Here is a 22,717-nt window from a genome sequence, read left to right as displayed (position 1 = left end):
CAGGAGCAGGGGAGGGTTATTTGTTGGGGATGGGCATGAAGGAAGTAAGATATCCCCATTGCCGAGGTGGCCAGAGAGAGCTGGAGTCACCAGGATTTCACCCCACGGGAGGAATGAGTCAGTAGGAGCCAGTCAGAGCAGAGACCACAAGGATCAGTTATCAGTGGAAAATCTGTCTTATGAGGGCATCAAAGCAGCTCCTTGTGTGCTGGGGCAGGAAGGGGGAGGGTGAGAAAAGGAGGACAAAGAACTGCTGTGCCAGGTAAGAAGGTTTCTGTGGCCCCCCAGGCCCCCTGGGGTGATGCAGAAGGGGGTTCACAGCCCCCTGTCCTTTCACTTGAGAGCTTCTTCTGCCCATCCTGACAGCCCAAGGGCTGGGGAAGCTGGGAGGGGAAGGTCTTGCTCTCTGACAGCACCATCCAGCCAGAGCCAGGCTTTGTGTTATTCACTTTTAAACTATGTGAGTAAACAGAGAAGGCTCCTCTTCCTGGTCCCACCTAGGCAATTAGGCTGCAGGCTGGAGCAGACGAGCCCTAATCCAGCCCTGCAGATTAAGGGCATGCTCTGCTCTCTCCCCTGGTGAATCCTTGAGCCAAACCACTGAGGAGAGGAGGAAAGTGGAGCTTCGGATGGTGCCCTGAGACATCCCCTCTTGCATGGAGCTCCTTGGAGATGTCCCACCAGGAGGAAAACGTGCCTTTCCCACCACTTGTGGTGTTTTTATCACCTGTATCACTGTGTTTTGGTGGCTGAGCAGCAGTGATGATCACGGCTTGCTCTGTGGTGTGAGGGGAGTGGAGCAAACTCCCAAGTGAGAGACCCAGCATCAGCTGGGAGGAAGAAGAGATGATTTCACAGAAGAGGGACCTCCCTGCTAGTACAGCAAAAGCCTCTGAGCTCCAGGCGTTTGGTGGCCACTTCTGCAGCCATGAGTTCCATTGGATGCTGCATCTTAATACCTTCCACCTTGGTCCTTGGAGTTCCTGCAGGAGCTTGGCTCTTCTCTATAGAAAACCTTAATCCATCTCGGTGTCCTCTTCTCCATCAGTGCCACATGATGAATATTTCTAGAGGAAGAGGGGACACCACCCTGGATTGTCCTAGCGGGAAGAGAGCAGCCTCCAGAGAGGGACTGCAGTCAGCCCAGAGCTGGGGAGCCTTGCAGAAGACTGAAGTGTTTCCAGGGTTGATAGTGATTTCTGCAGGCAGAAGAGGAAATAAAACGGCCAAATTCACCGTGATTCCATGTCAAGGGAAGAGGCTGGGCAGCACCTTCCCTGGGGATATGGGGACGCCCTGGCCAACAGCCAGGCTGGGAGGGGGTGGCACCCAATCCCTGCTGTGCCAGCGAGGCCAGTTTCCCCAAGAGGGGCACTGCTGGTGTCCTTTCAAAGGGCCTTGGCTTCATTTCAGAGCCCAGGGAGGTGAGGGGTGCTTGGGCACGGGACTGGCTCCTGCATGTCCAAGCTCATCCTAGTGCTCCCTTGGCTGGGTGCTGCACAGAGCCTGCAGGCCAGAGCAGAGGGCAGCTTGCCAGCTTCCCTGGCTCAGCTGTCACCACATCCAAGGCTTTCCCAAGACCACAGGTCTATTCCTCACCACAAGGCAATGAGCAAGGTGGTTTCCCCGCCCTGCCTCCTCTCCTCCTCTTCTTCTGAAACAGAAGTGCTGGGGTGTCCCTGGAGGTGGTGGGAGCTGGGTATCCAGGGAACAGAGGGCTGCTTCCCAGTGGAAGGCCTGGATGCAGAGGCAGAGGAAGGAGGGGGAGCTCACAGGGGAATCCCAGCCCAGGGATCTCTGCTCCTGGGTGTAGGATTCCTGCAAAAAGCCTTTTCTCATGCCCCAGGATGCTCCTCCGCTCCTGGTGCTGGGGAGAAGCTGTGCCATGGGGCTGTCCTGGATATTCCATGGGTGTCCCTGAATACTGAGGTGGGTTTGGGGTTGTTTCCTTCCCGCAGGCAGGGAGCAGGTGAGCCACCCCAGTGCCTGCATCCTGCCCACTGAAAGAGCAGGGAGTGTGTCACGAGCATCCCAGGGCTTCCACAGTCCCAGGACTTCCCACAGATGGAGCATCCAAACACGCCAAGGTAAGCAAGTCCAGCTGTAGGGCTTCAGTGCTGGAGCCATGGACTTCCAAGCCCATGTCATGATGCATGAGTGGTTCCATCAGCCTGTGAGCCACTCCAAGGGGCTTCTCCCTCCCTGCGTCCTCCCCAAGGGCTTTGCAGGATTTCACCTCACGTATTGGGAAACAAAAGCAAAAAGAAACACCACAGTTTATTATTAGTATTTAGTATTAGTATTATGTGCAGGAATGCCGTGTGAATGCAGGATCAATCATCCAAGCAGGAACATGGAGCTGGAGAGCTTTCAGCTCCCAAACTCGACCCAAGCACAGTTGGCTTTGTGCTGCTCATTCATCCACAGGGTTATTTTTGCTTTCCTCCTCCTGGGAGAACAAGATTCATCTTGTTTTCAGTGTTCCTTGGAGAGCAGCTTGATGAGGGAATGGTTTAGCAGAGGAAAACCCTCTCAGCTGGTTGGGTCTGCTCTCATCTTGCCTGGCATAGAGGGGCAATTCCACAGCCATCACGGAGATCCATTCCAGGCTCCCATCCCTGGAAGTGCTCCAGGCCAGACTGGAGCAACCTGGTCTAGTGGAAGGTGTCTCTGCCCATGGCAGGAGGGTGGAACAGGATGAGTTTGAAGTTCCCTTCCAGTTCAAACCCTTCTGTGATTCCATGATTCTGGATGCAACAGTGATGTTTTACATCCTTTGGGAATTTATTCCCACTCTGCTCTTGCTGGGGCTTGGTTATCTCTTTACCTACAGAAAATTACCTAGAGATAATGAGGTACCTGCATCTCTGGGTTACTGGGTTTTGTCTTTATTGCTTTCCTGGGGCAGCAAGTTGTGTAGGTTGGGATTTTGATTTATTTACCAATAACTGTAGGCCCTGATGGGATCTAAATCAAAGTTTTGAAGGGGATAAAGCTGGAAAAATGTTGGATAAGCAACCAGACCTGCCCACGCCTAATTTTTTTAGAATTGTTGAATGGTTTGGGTTGGAAGGGACTTTAAAAATCATCTAGTTCTAACTCCAGTTTTCTCCTAATTCAACTCAAAAGGTGATCTTACCCTGGATGGAAGGAAATCCAGAGCAAGAAGGGATGGGAGAAACTGTAAAGACCTACCCCAAAAAACCTCAGAGCATGGCATCTGACTCCCCGGACAGAAAGAAATGTGAGAGCAGGTGCCTCAGGGGATGCTCAGAATTCTTTCCCCCACTGTCAGCACTCACCAGAGGCTTGGAAGAAGCTGGCAGCTTCCAAGGCTTCAACTCCTTCTTGTCTCTGGAAGAAATGAGTGGGACAAGGAAACCCTGATCTCTCCCTTCACGATAAAGCACACTGGAAGCTTTTGGGAGCCCTCCCTCCATCCTCCTCCTTCCAGCTCCTCCACCACCACTCCATCCCTTCATCTCTGAGTTCTCCTTTGTCCCTCTCCTCCAGCCAGGCTGAGCGTGGGAAACGGACAGAGTGGATATTGGGACCATCTGTACAGGTGCTTTCTTACTCCAGTTAGCTCAATAATTAGAGCCTCATCAAGGATGCTGCTGCCTCAAAGGATGTCTCCAAGGTGAGAGCTGCTAACAGGGCTGTGAGGTCCCCAGCAGGAGCCCTGGGGATGGTGGGATGGGGTTAAAGCCACCTCTTGGACAGAATGATGGGTGCCAAATTCCCTGCAGTACCCAAGGGGTTTGCCTTCATTCCATATGTGGGATGTGCTTCAGGTGTAGAAGAGGACCCCATCCATCTCCCAACTCCCTTCCAAACAGTTCCTGGGCCAAAAAAGGCATCTCCATTTGGGCTCTGTTGGATAATTTGGGGATTGCTAGATAATTTGAAGAGTGGAGAGGGATTTTCTGGTCCCTAGGAGCAAACCTAAGGCCTTTTTGGTAGGATTAAAACCTGGGAAGATGTGGGTTTTGAAGCAGTGGGTGACCTTTAAATCCCACCTCTCCTTGTCACCAAGAGATCATCTGAGTAGCTGATCTCTCCAGAACCTGGTGCATGACTTTATGGGGAAGCAAATCAAAGAGAAGAGGAGGAAAAAAAAGGGAAGAGGAATGAAAGCAGATGTTCCTGGACTGACCTGCCATGGGAAAAGGAGATGAACAGCTCTGTGAGCCTGGGACCACCCACTCTTCTCCATGACTTGGACTCCTGGCCAGCAACACTCTGGGTACTGCCTTCCTAAAGGGGGTGAAATTCCCCTGAGAGGCTTAATTGGCAAAAGGAAAAATTGTGGAGCACAAACTGGGACAAGAACTGACCCTTTTTGGGGTATGGGAGAAGTGATGTGGCTGGGGAGCAGCAATGAACTCTGCTGGAAATGCTGCCTGGAGAGGGGAACTTGATGCCCGTGCTCCCACCTGGAGGCCCCTGTGCCTGCTGGGGTGAATCCCAGGATGGATGTCCCATCTTGGACATCGATTTGGGGGACCCTGGAGGCAGTGGCAGTCTGAAGCCAGCAGGTTTCCTGAGAGCCAAGGGGGAGGCACAGCCCAGCAAACCACAGATCGAAGATAGATGCTGAGGCTGAGAAGCCTCAAAAAGAAAATTGAAAACCACACAGCCAAAATTTGACTGAATCAGTCAAATTGTCACCCCACCAGGCTCACAGTAACCCCGTGGGGATGCTGGGGCTGCTCCCTGTCATTGGGTATCTGAGCTCTCCCAGGTGCTCACCCACCAGGGGGGATGCTGATGGCTGGAGGGGCAAAAAAAGGTGGGAATGGCTATGCCCTGGATGGAAATTACCACCCACCTTTCCCCAAAAGCCACATTTCCGTGTGCTTCTGTCTTTAAAAAATATTATAAAAATTAAAATAATAAAATAAAATCTAAAGAATGGAGGATTTAGAGGCTGGTGCTGATGGTGCCAGCAGGTTTGATGCCTCAGCCACTCAGATGGTTTGAGTAGCTGACGAAGAGCTGAATCATGCAGGAAGTGGAGAGAAGGAAATTCGCAGGAAAAATAAGAAACAAGAGCAGGTATTTGCTGAGTGAACAGGTAGAAACTCCCCTCTCTGCACCAGAGAAATGTAAGAGTGAGAAAATGTTGAGATTTAGTTTTCAGAGTCCAGCTGGGTGCCTGGCAGCAGGGATGTGGCCAAATTCAAATGAGAAAAGGTCTTTCTAGAGTAAAGTTATGTAAATGTATGAGCCAACTCGAGCTTAAAGGCATTATCTGCAATGTCAAGGGAATTGTGATTCTGTTCAGCAAGGTAAAAACTAACAGTGATAATTTTAATGCCCATAACTCCAAATAACAAGCTTTATTATCCACCCATTTGCTCGTTTCAATGCATAATAACTATCATATGTTAACACTAATATATAACACCTCATAATTAAATATAATAACTCTTCTCTAATTGCATTACCATTTGACCACAGAAAATATTAACAGCAGCACCTGATCGATGAACTCCAGACAAAGCAATGGTCTGTAAACATTGGAGCCAAGGGACCGGGAATTCAGCGCCAGCTCCTCCCAGATCCTTATTTTCTTTGCTGCTGCCACATAGCTGCTATAAATTAAAGCTGTAATGGGAAAATAATGCTTGCGAGGCCAAGGAGAAGGAAATTCAAACCCTGCCTTCTCGTCCTTTGTTCAATAAAGTATTAAAAAAGTGGGATTATTTTTCACTTAGAAATCTTTATTCCTCGCTGCTAATGGGAGCTTGAGCCTCTTCCCACTGCCTCACTCCAGGGTCTTGGGCAACTTGATCTCCCAGCATCTGTGTCACTGGGTTAATCATATTTACGCGCTTTTTATGAGGGTTAATGATTAGCCGGGGAATGTTTGCGAGTGTTGCAAACTACACAGAAGTGACAGTTAAAGGAAGGTTGTGCGGAACGTCGAGAGCCCCGCAAGGAGTCAAGGCCCCGTCCAGTTCAGGGGTTCTGCCGCCGCCTGGTAACAACTCAACGCAGCCCAATCCATTTTAGGCGCTCTGTGGCCACCCTGGCAATACAGTCAAGTCCGCCCAATCAAATTTAGGGGCTCTGCGGCTGCCTTAAGTAACAAGCTGGGACTCTGTGGCCGACTAAAGTAATAAATTGTAACACTTCCCGATGAATATGTATATCTGCGGCTAATAAAGCTATGTATTGTCCTGAGCCGGGCCTGCGCATTAGTCAGAGTTAATGCCACATAAAACAGGTGCCAGGTTAAAGTAATGCCTGCTTCTTCATGCTATACAGGTGTTAAGGACTCTTCATTCCCGAATTTGGGTGATGGGTGGACTTTTCCAGACGCGATTCCTTAGATTAACACTGCGTGTTAATGCCAGCGAATGGACTTGGGGCTGGCAGGGGTTAAATCCGGGAAGAGGGGCTTTTCTTTGGGGTGGAGGTTGACTGCGAAGCTCAGAAGCCATCCCCAGCCCACCCTAGACTGCCAGCTTCCCTCTGTCCCTGCTTACCAGGTAGTAAAGTGATTTTGTGTGGACGGATGTGTAATAAATTAGTAGTAGTAGTAGTTCAATTTACTCATCAAATTATTAGTAGTAGTTTACTCATTAAATTGTATTGCATGTTATATTCTTATATACTTATATAGTATTGCATGTTATATTCTTATATGCATATATATATTATTATAATCAATGTTCTGTTAAGGTTGGGAGACTGTAAATTGCAGAATGGTTCGTTAATCTGTCAGCATTGTAAGCTGATAGTCATGCAATTTGCAGTTCTTAAACCGGAAATACAAATTATTGTGCCTTGCTGAGTACATATTTTGTATCTTATTTTTCTAAAAAGCTTATTGTCTCATAACACACGCATAAAGTAACAAAGTGAAGGACAAAGATCAAAGAGTCAAGAACGAGAACGATACAGAGAATCCAAGATGGACATCACCTACACACTAAACTATACACTAGGCCTCAAGAACTAAAGACTAATTAAAACTGTGGAAAGAAAAGCACCTAGCAACTGAAATGGGCCTGCAGGGAAGCCAATCAGAACCAGACCTGCAAACTCGGATCCAATAGAAGGATAACAAGTGACTATGGGAGGGGAACTGATAAGGGAATAAAAGTTACTGGTTTTGCTTACTGCGCTGGCATGCCCTGAGTGGAGCAGGGGCCTCCCCGGCCACCCAGTGTGCTGTTTTGCTTATTTGCATTTTATATAAATCTTCAATAAATTTTTATTGCTATATTTCAGCCTAGTTTCATTTTACTTATAACAGATGGACTTGTGTCTGGCCAGACCTGGACCTCTGGCCATGTCCTGGTGGTCTCAGCCTTGGGGAGCATCCCTGTGCCGAGAGGGCGCCCATAACTCTGTGAGGATGGATCTCCCTGTAATTGGGGCTCCTCTTTAACAGGGGATCCCTTAATGGAGTCACTTCCTAATGGGGACTGCCTGCATCACAGAAATTCGGGAATAAAACTCCTTAACACTGACGTAGCACTAAGAAGCAGGTATTACTTTATTACGATGCTGGACTATGGCCCCGGATGCTAATGGGGATATGCATATCTGGCTCACATTTACTAACCCGGGACTACGGATTCAGCATAAAAGTGTTACGTATGAAGTTGTTCGCCCCGGTTCTGTAAACCGGGCAACACGTTTCTGAACAACTTGTTACTAAGGCAGCCACAGAACCACTAAACTGGATTGGGCCACATTGCCTTGTTCCCAAGCTGTCAATCTTCCACTAACTGTTACTTCTGCATAATTTTCCACGCCTGCACTGAGGGAGGTCCGCTCTTAGTGAGGGTAATGTAGTGTCTCTAATGGAGACTACACGCAACGGGGATTGCCCGTAAAGGGCGAGGAGGGGGGCTTAGTGGTGGTTTTCCTTAATTGGGGGTCCCCTTAATGGGACGGTACTTCCTTATGGGGACTAACTGAAGTGAGGATCCCCTTAATTGGGGCTCCTTTAATTGGGGCGCCATACAACGGGGGCTCCCCTTGATGAGGCTCCCCCGCAGCGTGCGCTCCCCATGCGGCTCCTCCTCCACAACGGGGGGGTTTGCTGGAACGGGAATTCTACCGTACGGGGGCTCCCCGCTGTGAGTGTCCCCCGTAGCGTGGGGGGATGTCCCCGTCCCGAGGGTCCCCGCTCCGAGCGCACGGGCTCACCGCACGTGTTCCTGGGCTGTCCCCTCCCGTCCCGTCCCGTCCCCTTCCCTCCTCCGGCCGGCCCACACGCACACCCAGCCCTCCTCCTCCTCCTCCTCCTCCTTCTCCTCCTCCTCCTCCCACTTCCTCCGCACAGCGCGGGCTGCCGGCCGAGCGTTCCCCTCCGTCCTCGCCGAGCCCCGCTGCGACCCCGCAGCGATGCTGCGGGGGAGGCACCGCGCCGCAGCCGCAGGTGAGTGAGGGGCCTCAGGGATGCGCGTCCCGCAGGAGCCAGGATAGAGCGGAGGGATGTTGGGGGGGACAGGAAGGCGGGGGGACCCCCAGCCAGCTCCCCGCCTGCTTTGGCGCTCCCTCGGCGGGTGAAGCCCTCGGACAGGGTGGGCCCCCCAAACCCCCCCACTTCATCGCACGGCTTCTTCGGGGTCGTCTGCTTCTCGCTGAGCCGTGCAGGGAAAAGCGGGTTGCAGGCTCCGTATCCCGGGATTTTTACCCATTTATGGACACTTTGGATCATGCGGCTGATGCGCAGCGTGAGTGCGCTTAGCTTCCTGCGAGAGGCTTTATTTTGGGGGTCGCCGGAGCGTTGCTCACACGAAAGCGGTGGCCGTGGGTGTGTGAAGGGGACAGGAGGACGCACACAGCCACCTCTGCCCCCCCTCCCCCCGCCACATCCGTACCTCGTGTCCTGGCGGGAGTCTGGGAGCACCGGGACGCCCCAGCCTTGACCGTGGCCAACCTGGGACGTGACATCGTTGGTTCGGAATGGGATCGATGCGTTTTGGAGGTGTTTTAATCCCCTAAATAGGAGGAGCCCTTCTGGTGGGTACTCAATGCTTCGTGAAGTTTGTTTTGTTTTTTGTTTTTTTGTTTTTTTTTTAAATATATATAAAAGAGAATATTCCTGGGGGTTTTCAACTTAATTCTCATACAAGCCATGGCTTGGTGCATGCATTCCATAAGGGTACTGCCTTAAGAAACAGCTGGTTTGGTCCAAGGGAAGGCTCTGGCTCGGCATTTGCCCACCTGGGAGAAGCTCAGGAGCCGCAAACTTTGTGGAAGAAGGACAAGGTGTGGAACGAGGCAGCTGGGACCGCTGAGGCCTCTTGTTTGTCTCCCCGAATGATCAAAGCGGGGGGGAAGCGCTGCCGGTGATCTCATCCAAACCCGCAGGAGAGATGGGAAAGGTGGAGAGATGGGAAAAGTAACCTCCTCGCCAGGGTCCCAGAGTCCCCGCGATTGTGAAACCGGGATTGCAGCCGGCCGGGAATGCGCCCCGTTACCGGTGGAGAAGTCCGCTGGTTGAGGGGGGATCCCGGGAAAGTCTGCCCCCGCCAGCGACCCTCGTGGGTGGCTCGGTGGGGCTGCGGATGCTTCATGCCAGCGGGTTTCGGAGCTTTTGGGGTTTATTTCTCGATGCCTGCGGGCTGGCTTGGGAGCTGGCGGCTTTTTTTCTTGGCATCACGTGGCGATGGAGGAGGCGGGAGGCTGCGGTGAGAGGCTCCCACTTAGGACATCGCATCCTGGGCAGGAAATTCCGGGGAGCCGTGTGCGCTGCGCCTGACCGCCCCTCTGATAACAGACGCGGACACGCTGTTGGGAGCTGTCGGAGAAAAAAAAAAGAGATGTCTACAGTGTTCCCAACAGCCTTGGCAGGCCGAGGAGCCTGGGGGAGGCGGCACAGAAGCCCTCCTGTGCCCGCTGGACACTCGAAACGTGGCAGATAAAGTTTTCTGAGGCCCGTGGGAGCTTATCAGGGAGGTTTGGCTTCTCGGGCGGCACGTGGTCCTCTGCGTTTGGTTTTACTTTTACTCCCTCCTGACTGAACGGTCTGTTCTGGGAAAAAAACACCAAGAGGAAGGGAGAAAAAAAAAAAATCAAAACCATAGATGAATAACGGTGTGTGTTTAATCCACCCCCTGCTTTTCCCAGCTGTGGGGTTTCAGAATTGCTGACTGCATTTGTTGGGGTTCCCTCAGGCATCCCCCCAGCCCTGATTCCTGCTTATCCCTCTCCTCCTCCAGCTCCAGCAGCTGAAAGGGGATAGTCCCAGAGGGAAAAAGCTGATGGTGGCAACAAAACTGTTTTCTTGGGATGGTGCAGATGTAGGGATGGCACCCCCTCAGCGAAGCCCCAGTGGATTTCATGGAAGGAGTGAGCCCATGAGGGCTCTTACCCTGATGAGGTTAATGAGCTTTACCCTGTCAGACATCGGAGAATCCCAGTGCCTGGATCCAGCCACTGGGCATCTCTCCAGCAAGGCTGGAAGTTGGATCTGGGTGAAACAGGGCAATTGCATCATGCCCAGGGGCATCACCTGGGTGAAGGCAGGTCTGGCATCACAATGTCCCCACGCAGAGGGGGTAGGAGCTGTAGATCCCTGGGGTTTTGGGGAAAGGGGTTAAAAACAGTGGGGAAACGTCAGGAGTCACAAGATCCCGGGTTCCTGTCCCGGCTTGTCCAACCTGAGCATTGTCACAGCTGGGAAGGGATCCCGTGCCTGCATCTCTCTCCCACGCAGCATCTCCTAGGGGGATGGATTTAAACAACAGCCTCCTGAGAGATCCTTCTTGGAAGGAAAATAACCCAGTTTGGGATTTTCCCCAAGGTTTTTTTCAATTTGAAGGGAGCTGTGTTCTCTGGATCTTAGTGCTGGCAAATTTAGAAATGACCCTGAGGATTTATCATGAGGATAAAGCTGTTGGAAATGATGTGGGGGAGCTGCTGCTGAGGGTGCAAGTGGGAAAGGAAGCACTGATCCTCTGATGGGGATTTTTCAGAGGATTCCAAGGAAGGAGCATCCTCACTGGAAAGTGAGAAATTGTCCAAGTTTGGATAAGAAACCCAGCGGAAAGGATCAGCAGAGAATGCAGCCTCAGTCGTGCTGTTTTGGGCTGAGGAGAGACAGATCATCCCCTGCTACCTTCCAGGCACAGCTGCAGCACCCCCACCAGTATCCCCACCACTGGATCCCTTATCTCCCCCCACAAGTCTTCTCATTATCTGCTCCCTTTCCGCTGCTGTGGATGTGGCTTTTATCTTATCTCCATGTGCTTTTCCTCCATTTCCTTGTTGGCTTCTCTGCTGTCACAAAAGGAAAAAAAAAATAACATGGAGGAGATCCTGCTGCAGGGAATCTGTCTCTGGGCTTGGGGATGCTAGGCCATGCTGGGAAATACTGGGGGATGTTTGCCCCTGTTTGGAGGGCGCTGTGCCAGTGATGCTCAGGTGGGTCTTGGGGCTTGCTTGGGTGATTTACAGGATGTTCAGGTGATGCTGGGGGGGTTACTGAGTGCAGGTCCTGTGATGCCCTCGGTACTCTAGTGATGCTCAGGTGTCTCAGTGGGATGCTTAGGAGATGCTGGGCAGTGCTGGGGAGATGCTGGGTGATGTCAGGAGAAACTGGGAGAATACTTGGAATGCTCCAGGATGCAGGACCACGGTGGGACAGCCAGCCAGCTCCACCTGCTGGCATTCACCACCTGTCACTGCGGACCAGTACCCGCCACACAGCAGCCCCAAATCAGAAGACATCCTAAGGGAGAGGATGAACTGCTGCCTTGGGGAGGAAACCTCAAATTACTTTAAAAGGTGAAACTGGGGGTGGGAATTTTGGGCACTCTTGTGTTTGTGTCTGCTGGCTCTTCACCTGAGCTGACCCAGCTTTGCTCCCCACTGCCTGCAGCAGACACTCACTGAGGCTTTGGAACCAAAGCAGTCAGAGCTTTCCAGGGCTTTTCCAAGGAGACAGATGGAGAAATGCCCAGCCAGCCTCCCAGGATTCCCCCCACTGGCTGTGGACTCCCACCCTGGCTTACACAGGGCTTCCTGACCGGATCCTGCACTTCCACCCTGACAATCAAATGCTGCATCTCAGTTGGGGTAGGGTGGGTTTTTTTAGGATTTCTGCCAGGTGCTGGGAGGATGGGAGAAGGGAAGCAATACCTGTTGCCCTTGGCAGAGGCTGGCTGTGAGACAAGCAGGGTTTTCCACACCTCCCCTCCTCTGCTTTAGTTTTCCAGTGTGATCCTGAGTATCACAAATGGGATGCCTGTGAAAACCAGTGTTCTTTCTCCAGCCAGCATGGAGGCAAAGGTGACTTTTGGAGGGCTCCTGAAGGACTCTGTCACCCTGTGCCACCACAGGGTGCTGGCCATGGGGATTTGACTTGCTCATGTCTTATTCTCTCTCTTGTTCAGGAAGGCCAGCTCACCTCTCCTGTCAGGACACCAGCAGCAAGGTATAAATGGCCTCAAAACGGTGCTTGGAGTCTGTGGACCCCGTGATTTTCAACAAGCGACCTTGGCTGGAGACGGAGCCCGCCACCAGTTTTCCATCCAGCAAAATCCAAAGCAAATCCAGCCCTGTGCCCAGCCCTGGCTCCGAGAACCATTTCAACTACAAGGGCTCCTACTTTGCCTGCCCACTGCAGAGCTCCAAGGATCCCGAGCAGCCCCTGGCCGGCTGGAGCCCAGCACCCACCTACCTACACTACAGCCCTGGTGCCATGAGCCAGCCAGTGCCCGACAGGGCGTCTCTGGTGGGCTTCCTGCTGTACCCATCGGAGAGCCTGGGCGCCAGGCTGCAGGACCTGGGTGCCCAGAAGGGCAAGGACAGCCTGATGCAGGAGCAGCTGATGGCTAGGAAGAAGTTGGACATCCCAAGGTGCCCCTTACCGGTGAAGAAGCCGGTGGCCGTGAACAAGGCGGCCCCACTGGCGGTCCCCACGCCGGTGTATGGAGCCCCTGCCTGCTTCCTGGCCCCCAGGATGGTTCTGCCGCTGGGAACACGAGTGGAGAGCCTGCAGCAGGCACCAAGGGAGGCAAACTGGGCTCTGCCCCCTGCCATCCACCCTCTCCAGCTTGGCGAGCCCCACAAGAGGGCTCCCTGCCCTGACCCCAGCATCCCACCGCTGCCCTCCAGCCTGGTACTGCCTGCCAAGGAGCAGCTGGGCTCCCCCGTTGCCTTATCCCACTACTATGTCACCTTTGATAAATACAGGCCCCCCCCAAGCACCCTGGTCTTGGAGGCAAGCTGTCCCAGTGCCCACAGCCAGAAGAAAGTGCCAGAGGTCCCCAGCCTCATCCCAGATTCCTGTCCCAAGCTCCAGCTGCCTGATGCTGGCCTGACAAACCAGGAGAGGCCAGCAATGTGCTACCCACCCCCACCCTACCCACTGTCTCCTCACAGAGCTGCTCCCCTCTATCACCCTCCCACTCCCGGGGAGGCCAGTGCCCTGCCCAGCTCCAATTTTGTGGAAAACAGGAAGCCCTTTTCTGGCTCTTACCTCAAACCCCAAGCCCCAGGGAGCTACTTTCCTGGCCCCTTGGACACCCACGTGCCAAGGACAGCGGGTGCTGGTCCCTCCAAGCCGGTGGTGGTGCTGAGGGATGCTGAGCTGCCAAGGGATGTTGAGCTGCCTGGGTACCCTGGTTTTACCTTCAACTCTGGCGATGAATCCGTGTTCCACACCTCCTTGGAGCCAGGATGTGAGCAGCACGAGGCAGAAGGTTCACGGTGGCGAGCGGCATCAAGGCACAGCAGCGCTTTCCAACCTGTTTGCACCCCAGAGAAGCTTTCCAGGGGCTCCAGTGGGCTCACGGAGACATTTCCCAAAAGAGAAGGGAGCTGGGAGAAAACCAGGCAAGGAGAGCAGGAGCCCCCTTCCCTGGGGAGGAGGAACACCAGCCCAGCCTCTCAGGACACCCCATGTAGGGCACCAGTGGCTCCTGTCATCAAAGGGCAAGGAAATGACTGCAAGGTCAAGGATCCAGCCAAGGAGCTTGCCCCGCCTTCTGCATCCGTGACCCCCACAAAGGGGCTGGAAGACCTGAGGGACACCAAGGTTTTTTCTTCCTCTCCACCGATGCCAGTGATCCACAATGTCTTCAGCCTGGCACCTTACCAGGACTACCTGGAGAAGAACAACGGCTCAGCCCCTGTCCTCTTCTGCAGGGACCATCTGTGGGGGGACCCCCCACCTCAAAACGTGAGCCACAGCCAGGAGGCAGCTTCCCTCAGAGATACCTCGGGGGTGTCCAGCCCGAGTTCGGACAGCGGTGTGGTGCAGAGCCAAGGGGAGAGTTGTTACAAGGGGGCCCCCAAAAACCCAAAGCCTGTGTCCCCAGAACTGGAGTCTCAGGAGGGCAGCCCCGATGGGGTGGGCACTGGGGAGCTGCTCAGCGAGGATACGGTGCTGGACCTCAGCTTGAGGAAGAGACCAGTGGAAACCATGGAGACCCAGGGACTCATCAGCTGTGTGGAGAGGACACTGGACCAGGAGGATGTGGAGAAGGAAGAGAAAAAGGCTACAGGGGGAAAGGTGGGAGAGGGGGCCCAGCCCCAGCTGCTTGAGGTGGGCTCTGGGGACAGGAGCAACTTCCAGAGCTCAGCCACCTTCATGTTCAAAAAATACAAGCTCGTGCACTCCCTCACGCCCAGCACAGAGCCCCCCGTGTTCAAAAAGTACAAGCTCCTGCACTCCCTCACGCCCGGCACAGAGCCCCCCCAGCAGGATGGCAGCCCCCACGCCCCCCAGCCCAGCCCACCCAGCAGCACCCCCACGCCGAACCCACCAACCTCTTCACCATCCAGCAGCCCCCCAGTCCCACCACCTGCTCCCCAGCCCAGCACCATCTCAGGCCCAAACCCTCCGCAGCCTCCACTTCCCGAAGCCCCTTTCACCCCAGGGGAGGAGGGGATCTCACTGGCCAGGAAGTTTGGCAGTCCCCCACCAGAGACCCCCCCGGGGCAGTACTTTACCACCCTGCACACCTGGCTCTGCGACACGATTTCGGGATCAGTGTCACGGTCGTCCCCAGAGCTCCTGCAGCAGTGGCTGAAGAAGGCGGAGCTGGCAGAAGAGCTGGGAGAGGTGCCCAAATCTCTGCCCAAGCCCAAGAACGGCTCCAAGGTTCCTGCTCCTCAGAAGCCCCCCAAAGGCAAGGAGATCTGGCTGGCTTTCCAGGACGTGGCCACGCTCCTCGCCAACCTGCTCTCCCAGCTGGAGACCTTCATGTTCTCCTGCCCTTTCCCCCACGTTGTCCGGGCAGGAGCCATCTTCATCCCCATCCACGTGGTGAAGGAGAAGCTCTTCCCGAAGCTCCCTGGGACCTCTGTTGACCTAGTGCTGCAGAAGCACAAGGTGGAGCTGCGTCCCACCACGCTCTCAGAGGAGAGGCACTTGAGGGACCTGGAGCTGAAGAGCTGCACCTCCCGCATGCTGAAGCTCCTGGCGCTCAAGCAGCTTCCTGAAATCTACCCAGACCTGCTCAACCTCCACTGGCACAACGCCATCCAGCAGCAGCTCGGTAGGTAGCCTGGCATCTCCTGTGGGGGATGCTCAGGGATGCTCCAGCCGCACCTGCCTTTCAGATACTGCTGTTTTTTGGGAGCATCCATCACTCACCTGGTGCCTCAGCATCCCTGTCCTACCATATATTCTGCCCACCTTTTCCCTGTAGGTTGTGGAGGGAAAAAGCTTGAGCTGGGAGGGAGAAAAGTCATCCTGGGGATATCAGGGAGATGTCAGTCACCTCCAGGCCACCTCTTCCCAGCCAAAGGCAGTGTGCCAGACCTGCCAGCTATGGTTGTCCCATCAAACTGGTGGCCTCTCTGCTCTATCCAGGTACCCTTTTTGCTGCTGCTCAAGGCCATTACCAACAACTTTATTTCTTGCAGGTTTGAGGTCGCAGGCTAGCCAGCATCCTTCCAAGTAGGTAACTCCTCTTCCATGCGGCTTTATAGGGATTTATGGGATTTGTATGTAGTTTTGTGGAGGTGGAGGTATACTCTTGTGGATTTGAGCTGGCTGGGGAGGCTCCACTCCCTGGGTCAGGCTGGAGCGGGGATTATTTGGGACGTAGAGGTGAAGATCCTCCTAACCACTCCTTCCTCTCCCAGGTAGCCCCAGCTCAGACGATGAAAGCTGATGGCAAAACAACAGCCACGGATAGATCAGAGAAAGAGGAGGCACTAAGGAGTGTCCCAAGGGCAACGTGAGAATGGGAACAGGAAGGTCCCTCATCACCAGAGCCATGGATGTTGAGATCACCAGCAGCCCTGTAGGGAAGTGCTCGGTTCCCACCAGCATCAGGGGACTCTCCAAGGACAACGCTCAGAGTGGAGAACAGCTTGGTGGCGCAGGACCACAGGCAGGGATGCTGGTGTGGTGTCTGTACCCACGGGGCTGGGCTCAAGCCCCTCGTGGCAGCTGGGGCTAATTTTTGTTTGAATGCATCATTTTTTAGTGCATCTCCCACCTCCATCCATGACTGACTTGGTGAGCTGGGAGGAATTGGCTGGAGTTCCAGTGGATCTGGAGCAAGAGGAGCATGGAGACAGTTACAGCACCATCTCCAGCCTTGGAAAAAGGCTGGCTACTGTGAGGATGACATCCCACCTCCCTCCTCTCTCCTCTAAATCCCCTCTCCTGCTTTATCCGTGCCATTCCCAAGAAACGTACCTTCCTTCTGGTTTTTCATCTTTAAAGCGCTACAGAAACCTTACACAACATCAGCACAAGGGAATCGTGACTTCTGTAGTCCCAGGACTAATTTTTCTTGTTTTAAATGAAGACATTTTACAAATGTTCTGGATTTACCTTTATAAGGAGCTGCTGCCTTCAGGTCATGTGTTTTGGGTGGGTTTTTTTTTCTTTAAATACAGTAATTTATACTTTTTATTTCAACTAGAAGGCTACAAGAAAGATTTAAAGACTCCTAAAGAAAACCAAACCACTTCGTCCGAGATCCTCTTTCGGGGAGATGCACATTTAGCGATCACCTCAGTGGAGATCACAGGAGCAGAGAGGGGAGCCACGCTGCCAGGCCTTGGAAGCAGGGATCCTTTCCATCCCAGAGGGTTGATGGGCATCCAAGAACGTGCAAACATCCCCTGGTCCTGGGGGACTGCAGCAGGGTGCACAGCAGAGGCCTTACCAACTCATCACTCAGGTGTTTTTCCCGCTGCTGCAGGGCATGGAGGAACAAAACAAGGATTATTACGATTTTTTTATTTCACTACAGCGAGTGTTTACTTTAAGAAGAGAGAGGAAGGAAAAAAAAAGAGAAAAAAACCCTACCCAAACTGTACTTTAGCCAAAAGTTGTGTTTGCTGTTGGGGGATTTCTGTGTGTGCCTTGGTGGTTTTCCATCAGGATGGACTTGCTGTGGATGGGACAGGGAAGGGGGATGATGTTGCTGTTCTCCTCAAGTCTCCCTTGCCATGCCGTGGCTGTGCACAGAGATTGGGAAAGCAGCATTTGTTAATAACGTTGTTTTTATACGTTTCTATTCCAGGGAAGAAGGTTCCTTCCCTTTATTTAATTTTTTTTTGTAAGAATATCAATTTTAAGAGGTGCTTCACCTGGTTAAAAGAGTTTGGCTCATTTCCAGACATGCTGTGATTCCGTCTCTGCTTTCCATTGTGGGCACAACAGGACCTTTCTGGGGATGGAGGGTCCCCAAATCCCCACCTCATTGCACTTGTCTGCTTCTCCCTGCATCAAGCCATGAGTGATGTGCCCAGTCCCTCTGTGCCATCATCAGGGGGCTGGATTCAGTGTCCAGTGTGCCATCACAGATCACCCAGGGGAGTGGGACATCCTGAACCAGGGTGACAGCCTGGGACGAGGATGCTGATGGGAGTGTCTGAGCACCAGAAACCGGGCAGGAAAGCTTGGGGTGCTCAGGGGTGCACCCCGGGCTGATCCAGTGGGGACCCCCGAGACACCTTACCCCTTGTGAGGCTCTATCAGGCATAGAATGTACCTGATACCAAAAGTCAGGTACCCCAAACCATGTTTTTCAGCCCAAATTACTGGAGCTCAGCAGGGGAACAGCACTGCCACAACCCACTCACCCAAAACAGGGGGTTTTGGGGAGCATCATCAGGGTTTCAGGATCATCCTGCCTAAAGGAGCAGGCATATACCCTCCTTCCTCTGCCAAGGACTTAATGAGGAGCAGAAAGAAGCTGAGACCCCTCCAGCTTCATCTAGGGGAGTGCAAATGAGTTTGTGTGTTAATTGGGAGCCTGGAATGGAGGCACATCCCCCTGGGAAATCAGATAAAAGCCAGGGCTTGGGTGCTGTCAGGTGTGGGTGAATGTTGGTGAGCCTGGTTGTCCTTGGGGAGGCTGTTTGGGGCAGGGAATGAGGTAATGTCTGAGCCCGGTGCTGGTTACAACCGTGCTCTGCCCTGGGAGCCTCCTGGGAGGTGCCAAGGCTTGGCACAGGCTTTCCTGAGCTAGGAAGCTGTTGGAGAGAAGGAAGATGTTTAAGTAAGGTGGCCTGGCTCTGATGTGTGGGTTGCTCTGGGAATGGACCAGTCACTGGGATGGGTTGTGGTGGGGAACTGGACCTCTCCACAGCTGACCTCTCCACATGGCCGCTCCCAAGGTGAGCCAAGGGGTTGGACCACCAAACCCTCTGGGCATTGCTGCCCTGCAGCCAAAAATGATGCTCTGTGGTGAGAGGGAAGGGGCTGGTGCCTGCCTGGCTGCCAGTGTCAGCAGGCTGTGGTGCAGAGTCTTCCTGGTGTTGGCCATGTGTGTGTGTCTGCCACTGCTCTCCCCTGCAGCCTGGGGACTCTGGCTGCTGTGACCTGGGCTCTCCTGGGCTCATCAGCCTCCCAGCAAGGGACAGGTGACAATCAGGTGACAGCACGTAGTGACCTCCTCACCTTGGGCTGCTTTCTAGGGGTCCAAGGAGACATGACCTGTGGGACAGATGTTGAGGGATGGAGCCTGGGGACACCAGCTGTGGCCCCACTGACATCTTGGACCTCACCACAGTGGGAGCCTGGATCTAGGGACAGGGAAGGGCTCAGGTTGGGCACTGCAGCAGCTGTGACACTGTCCCCCACTCCCCCACACAGTGGCTTGGCACAGAGGTGCCTGCTACTTTGACCTGGCTCTTCCAGGCTGATGGTGACTCCAGCCCTGTCTCGGGAAGCCTACACAGAGCAGGACCAGGCTCACATGATACCAAATAGATGCCAGCAGTGACCTCAGCTCCTGGCCTGGGACAGCCAGTGGGCACAGCAGAGCCCCAGAGCCCATAGAATGTGTCTGAGGGCACCCCTAGAGATCAGAGTAAGCCAGCTATCGGGGTCCCTGCCACCTCCCAGGTATGGCTGCAGCCTTCTTCCCTCCCCATGGCTGCCTGTGGCCCCTCTGCAGGGGCTGTGGTGACAGAGGTGGGTGACCACCCCAAGGGGCTGCTGGGGTGGCTCAGGTCTCATCTGATGTTCCAGCATGGGCACTGATGGATGATCCTTTCTGGAGCTGCAGCACGGGGTAGCAGGTGGTGCCCTTGGCTCTGCCAACGGAAGGGATGTCCAGCTCAGCCAAGCTGCACCCTGGCACTGCGTGGGTGCCCTCTGCTGTGACACCTGAGGGGTTCTGGGGCACTGCTGGCACCTTACTGCATGGCAAAGCTGCTCTGGTGGTGGACACTGCCTTGGCCAAGGTCCCAGGAAATGGGTCTGAACTCCTGGATGCTGTCTTGGCATCACTTCCCAGCCCTGCACTGGCTCCTGGTGTCAAAAACCTGCAAGTGCTGGCTCCCCTCTGACGGTGGATTTCGGAGGTCCTGCTGTCACCTCAAGGAAGCAGAGTGACCTGCCTTCCCTGCCTGCACAGCTGATGTCCATTGAAGCCCACCCTTCCCCAGCTTGGCCCAGGGTTCCCAGTGCTGCATCCCAGTGCACCATGACTGGGGTGAGCTCCACAGCCCCTGGTGCTATCTCAGAGTCCGGGCAGGTGGCTGTGACAAAAGAATCCAGGCACAGCAAGTCAAGGACAGCATCAGTGGGACCCACTCCAGCAGGACCTCCAGAGCACACCCATGCCAGCCCAAGCTCTGTGCTTCCCCCCAGTTCCACAGACCCTGCTCTGGAGCTTCCCTCCAAGGCTGGGCACCATGCAGGCACCACCAGTGTGCCTTCTCCATCCTACCTGCTGATTTCTTTTGGAGCTGGACGTGTAGCCAGCTCCCAGCTCAGTTCCCAGACCCTGGCTCAGCACACAGGAGTGACCCTTGATGCCCTGTCCATGTCCAGTGGCTCCATCACCTCCCATCACCCCTCCATAGCCCCAGAGCATGTCCCTGCAGCTGCCAGGGAGGCCTTCAGTCAAGCTGGTGATGATGGGCAGAGCTGCCTCCACAGGGATGAAAATCCCTGCGTCCTACCCCTTCAGGCTCCCATCTCCCACACAGCCCATGCATGTGCTGCCGTTGCAATTCCAGTTGCTGGGCATCAGTCCCACCCCAGCTCTGGGGAGCAGGAATTCGGAGAGCTACAGGGAGCTGGAGGGAGATGCGAGACTGGTGGTGAGCGCTGGAGCTGGTTGGGAGAGATATTGGCATTTTGGGGTGCAGGGAAGCTGCTGCAGGGTGAGAAGCCTGTGGGCTGCATCAGCCCTTGCTAGGTCTGTTGCCCCTGAGCATGGTGCAGATGGGTAAATCCCTGGCACTGCTCCACCAGAGCTTAGTTTGAGGTGGGACTTGGCTCCCCTCACCTCCAGCAGCCAGCAGGGCCATGGCATGCTGTGTTGGTGCTGGGATATTTCCTCCCAGGTGCTATTCCTATGTGGATGGGCGCTCTAGGTATCCCATCTTATCCACGGGCATCCCCAGAGGGCTGGCACTCCCTGGAGTACCAGCATGGCCTCCCCTGGGCAAACTGAGCTGATTTCCCCCTATTTATTGCCCACCTCCTGGTATGTTTCCCCTTCACATGGGGAAGCTTGGAAAAGCTGCTCAATTGCCAGGTGCTGTTTTCTTCCAGCTAAACCAGATGCTGTCCAGCAAAAGACCTTCTTGCAGGCAAACATCGTTGAGTTCGTGTGAGTGTGCAGCTGATAGGAAGGGGCAGGTTTGGCTTGGAGGGAAGGGTTTGCCCCAGAAAATGCTCCAGATGGGTCTTGTGAGGGGCTACGCTCCCTCCCTGTGATCATCATCCCCAGGGATGCCTGTGTGAAAGCATATGAATCTCTGGATGAAGCCACATAAGACCTCTCTTGAGGCCATCCATCATCCATTTCAATCCATAACTCCAGTGGGGCCATCATCGCCAGGAAAGCAGCCACAGGGCTCCGGTGCTCGGTGCTGGGCCATCCCAAAATGTGGGGAATCACCACCATGACCTCCTCAGTCCCCAACTTTCTCCATAGCCATGGGTCACCCGGCTGTTTTTACAGTTCAAACCTTTCTCTCTTGTATCCCTTACCCCAAAGCCTGCAGGAAAGAATGCTTTTAAGTCTATAACAACACTCTGTTATCTTCCGTGAGAGAATTACATTTCTCTCAACAGACAGAAAACAACCCAAAGGAAACAGAGTGTGAAAATTCCCACGCTGAAACAACATTCTTAGCATCTGCAGCTGCAAACTTATCTTGAGCGAAAACAACTAGAGAAAAACACCTCCTCGTCAGATCTTCCTCTTTCAAGCCCTTCCTCCTCACAGCAAGGTAAGGGAGGGATAGACAAAGCAAAGCAAGATCAGGGAAGGCAAGCAAGGGTGAGGGAGTGGTAGGGAAGGGAAGGCCAGGAAGCAGCAGGATGGGTAAACAAGGCAGGAGAGAAGCTTAAGTCAAGTGGAGAGATGAGTAGGCAAGGCAGGGGGAGGGATGTGTAAGCAAGGCAAGGCAAGGCCAGGCAAGAAAGGGGCAGGCAAGTGAAGGAAGGGGGGTAGGTATGGAAAGCAATGCAAGCAAAGGAGTGGTAGTCAGGGCAAGGTAACATAGGTGAGAAGTAGGCAATGAAAGGCAGGGCAAGAGAGGGATAGGCAAGGTAAGGTGGGGTAAAGGAGGGGTAGGAAATGAAAGGCAGGGGCACGGAGTGGTCAGCAAGGCAAGGCAATGCAAGTCAAAGGAGAGGAAGACAGGGCAAGGCAAAGCCAGGCAAGAAAGGGGCAGGCAACTCAAGAAAGCGAATGGTATGCAAGGCAAGGGAGGGGTAGGCAAGGGAAGGCAAGGACACAGAGGGGTCAGTAAAGCAAGGCAAGGGAGGTGCAGTCCAATGGGTGCAGTTGAAGGTGGAGCCAGTGACAGCTTTCTCTCCTAGCGTTTTTGCGAGCTATGTTTTTGCTGGACGTTTTTGATTTTGTTGATGGATTCTGAGTGAAAAACTTTATTAGCATATATAGTTCGGAAGGAGTGCGTGTTACCACTTGAGCGTGGTGCAAATAAGAGCTTGCCCGTGAGCAGGGAAGGTCAGCAAAACCTTTCTGTCCTGACACATGTAGTCTGAGACCAGTGACGGGACGTTGTCACCTTTAGAGCGGCACTTTGGGCTGGTTTGGGCGTACACGGGGCCACCTAGAGGACCTGTTAAACAGGCGACACGGGGGAATGCCCACTAGAGGGCCCGAGAAAAAGGCGTAAACGGACCATTGTCACCCCCAAAACGAAGGCACGTGAAGATCCAAAGTTCAAAACGTCCTCTACTGCTCTCAAGAGAAATCGTGCCAGCAATCAGAAAGACTTCCCTGACCACAATCTTTTATTGTTCTCCGTCAATTATAGCATACCCAGTGTAACACTCCCC

The 22,717-nt window shown here is 53.9% G+C and overlaps 2 protein-coding genes across 7 annotated transcripts in view; one reads left to right on the top strand and one right to left on the bottom strand.

The window, feature by feature from the left end:
• The window catches only part of EDC3 (enhancer of mRNA decapping 3), a 649,718-nt gene that overhangs the window by 145,793 nt on the left and 481,208 nt on the right, over positions 1-22,717 (bottom strand). The gene's annotated exons all lie outside the window — the stretch shown is intronic.
• On the top strand, positions 8,314-17,228 carry CUNH15orf39 (chromosome unknown C15orf39 homolog). Of its 4 annotated transcripts, none has more exons than XM_027888015.1 (5): positions 8,314-8,401; positions 12,366-14,578; positions 14,633-15,476; positions 15,847-15,884; positions 16,069-17,228. In XM_027888015.1, the coding sequence occupies exons 2-4, from the start codon at positions 12,413-12,415 to the stop codon at positions 15,882-15,884; spliced, it is 3,048 nt and encodes a 1,015-aa protein (XP_027743816.1). In that variant the 5' UTR covers positions 8,314-8,401; positions 12,366-12,412; the 3' UTR covers positions 16,069-17,228. The 4 variants fall into 4 exon arrangements, with proteins under 4 accessions (XP_027743816.1, XP_027743808.1, XP_027743798.1 ...); XM_027888007.1 differs by lacking the exon at positions 8,314-8,401 and adding an exon at positions 11,100-11,757 and having other exon boundaries at positions 15,847-15,880; XM_027887997.1 differs by lacking the exon at positions 8,314-8,401 and adding an exon at positions 11,100-11,757.

The sequence above is a fragment of the Empidonax traillii genome, unplaced genomic scaffold (genome assembly GCF_003031625.1).
Source record: "Empidonax traillii isolate 1590-97213 ecotype Southwest subspecies unplaced genomic scaffold, ASM303162v1 scaffold12:size2584012, whole genome shotgun sequence".
Taxonomy (NCBI): domain Eukaryota; kingdom Metazoa; phylum Chordata; class Aves; order Passeriformes; family Tyrannidae; genus Empidonax; species Empidonax traillii.
The sequence above is the reverse complement of the archived record's forward strand: the minus strand, read 5'-3'. Positions and strand labels throughout refer to the sequence as shown.

Bases quoted from the DNA above. Each gene is read 5' to 3' on its own strand.
- CUNH15orf39 (XM_027888015.1), top strand. From the start codon at position 12,413: ATGGCCTCAAAACGGTGCTTGGAGTCTGTGGACCCCGTGATTTTCAAC. The intron at 14,579-14,632 runs TACAAGCTCGTG...GTGTTCAAAAAG, and splicing joins CCACCTTCATGTTCAAAAAA to TACAAGCTCCTGCACTCCCT. The intron at 15,477-15,846 runs GTAGGTAGCCTG...TATTTCTTGCAG, and splicing joins CGCCATCCAGCAGCAGCTCG to GTTTGAGGTCGCAGGCTAGC.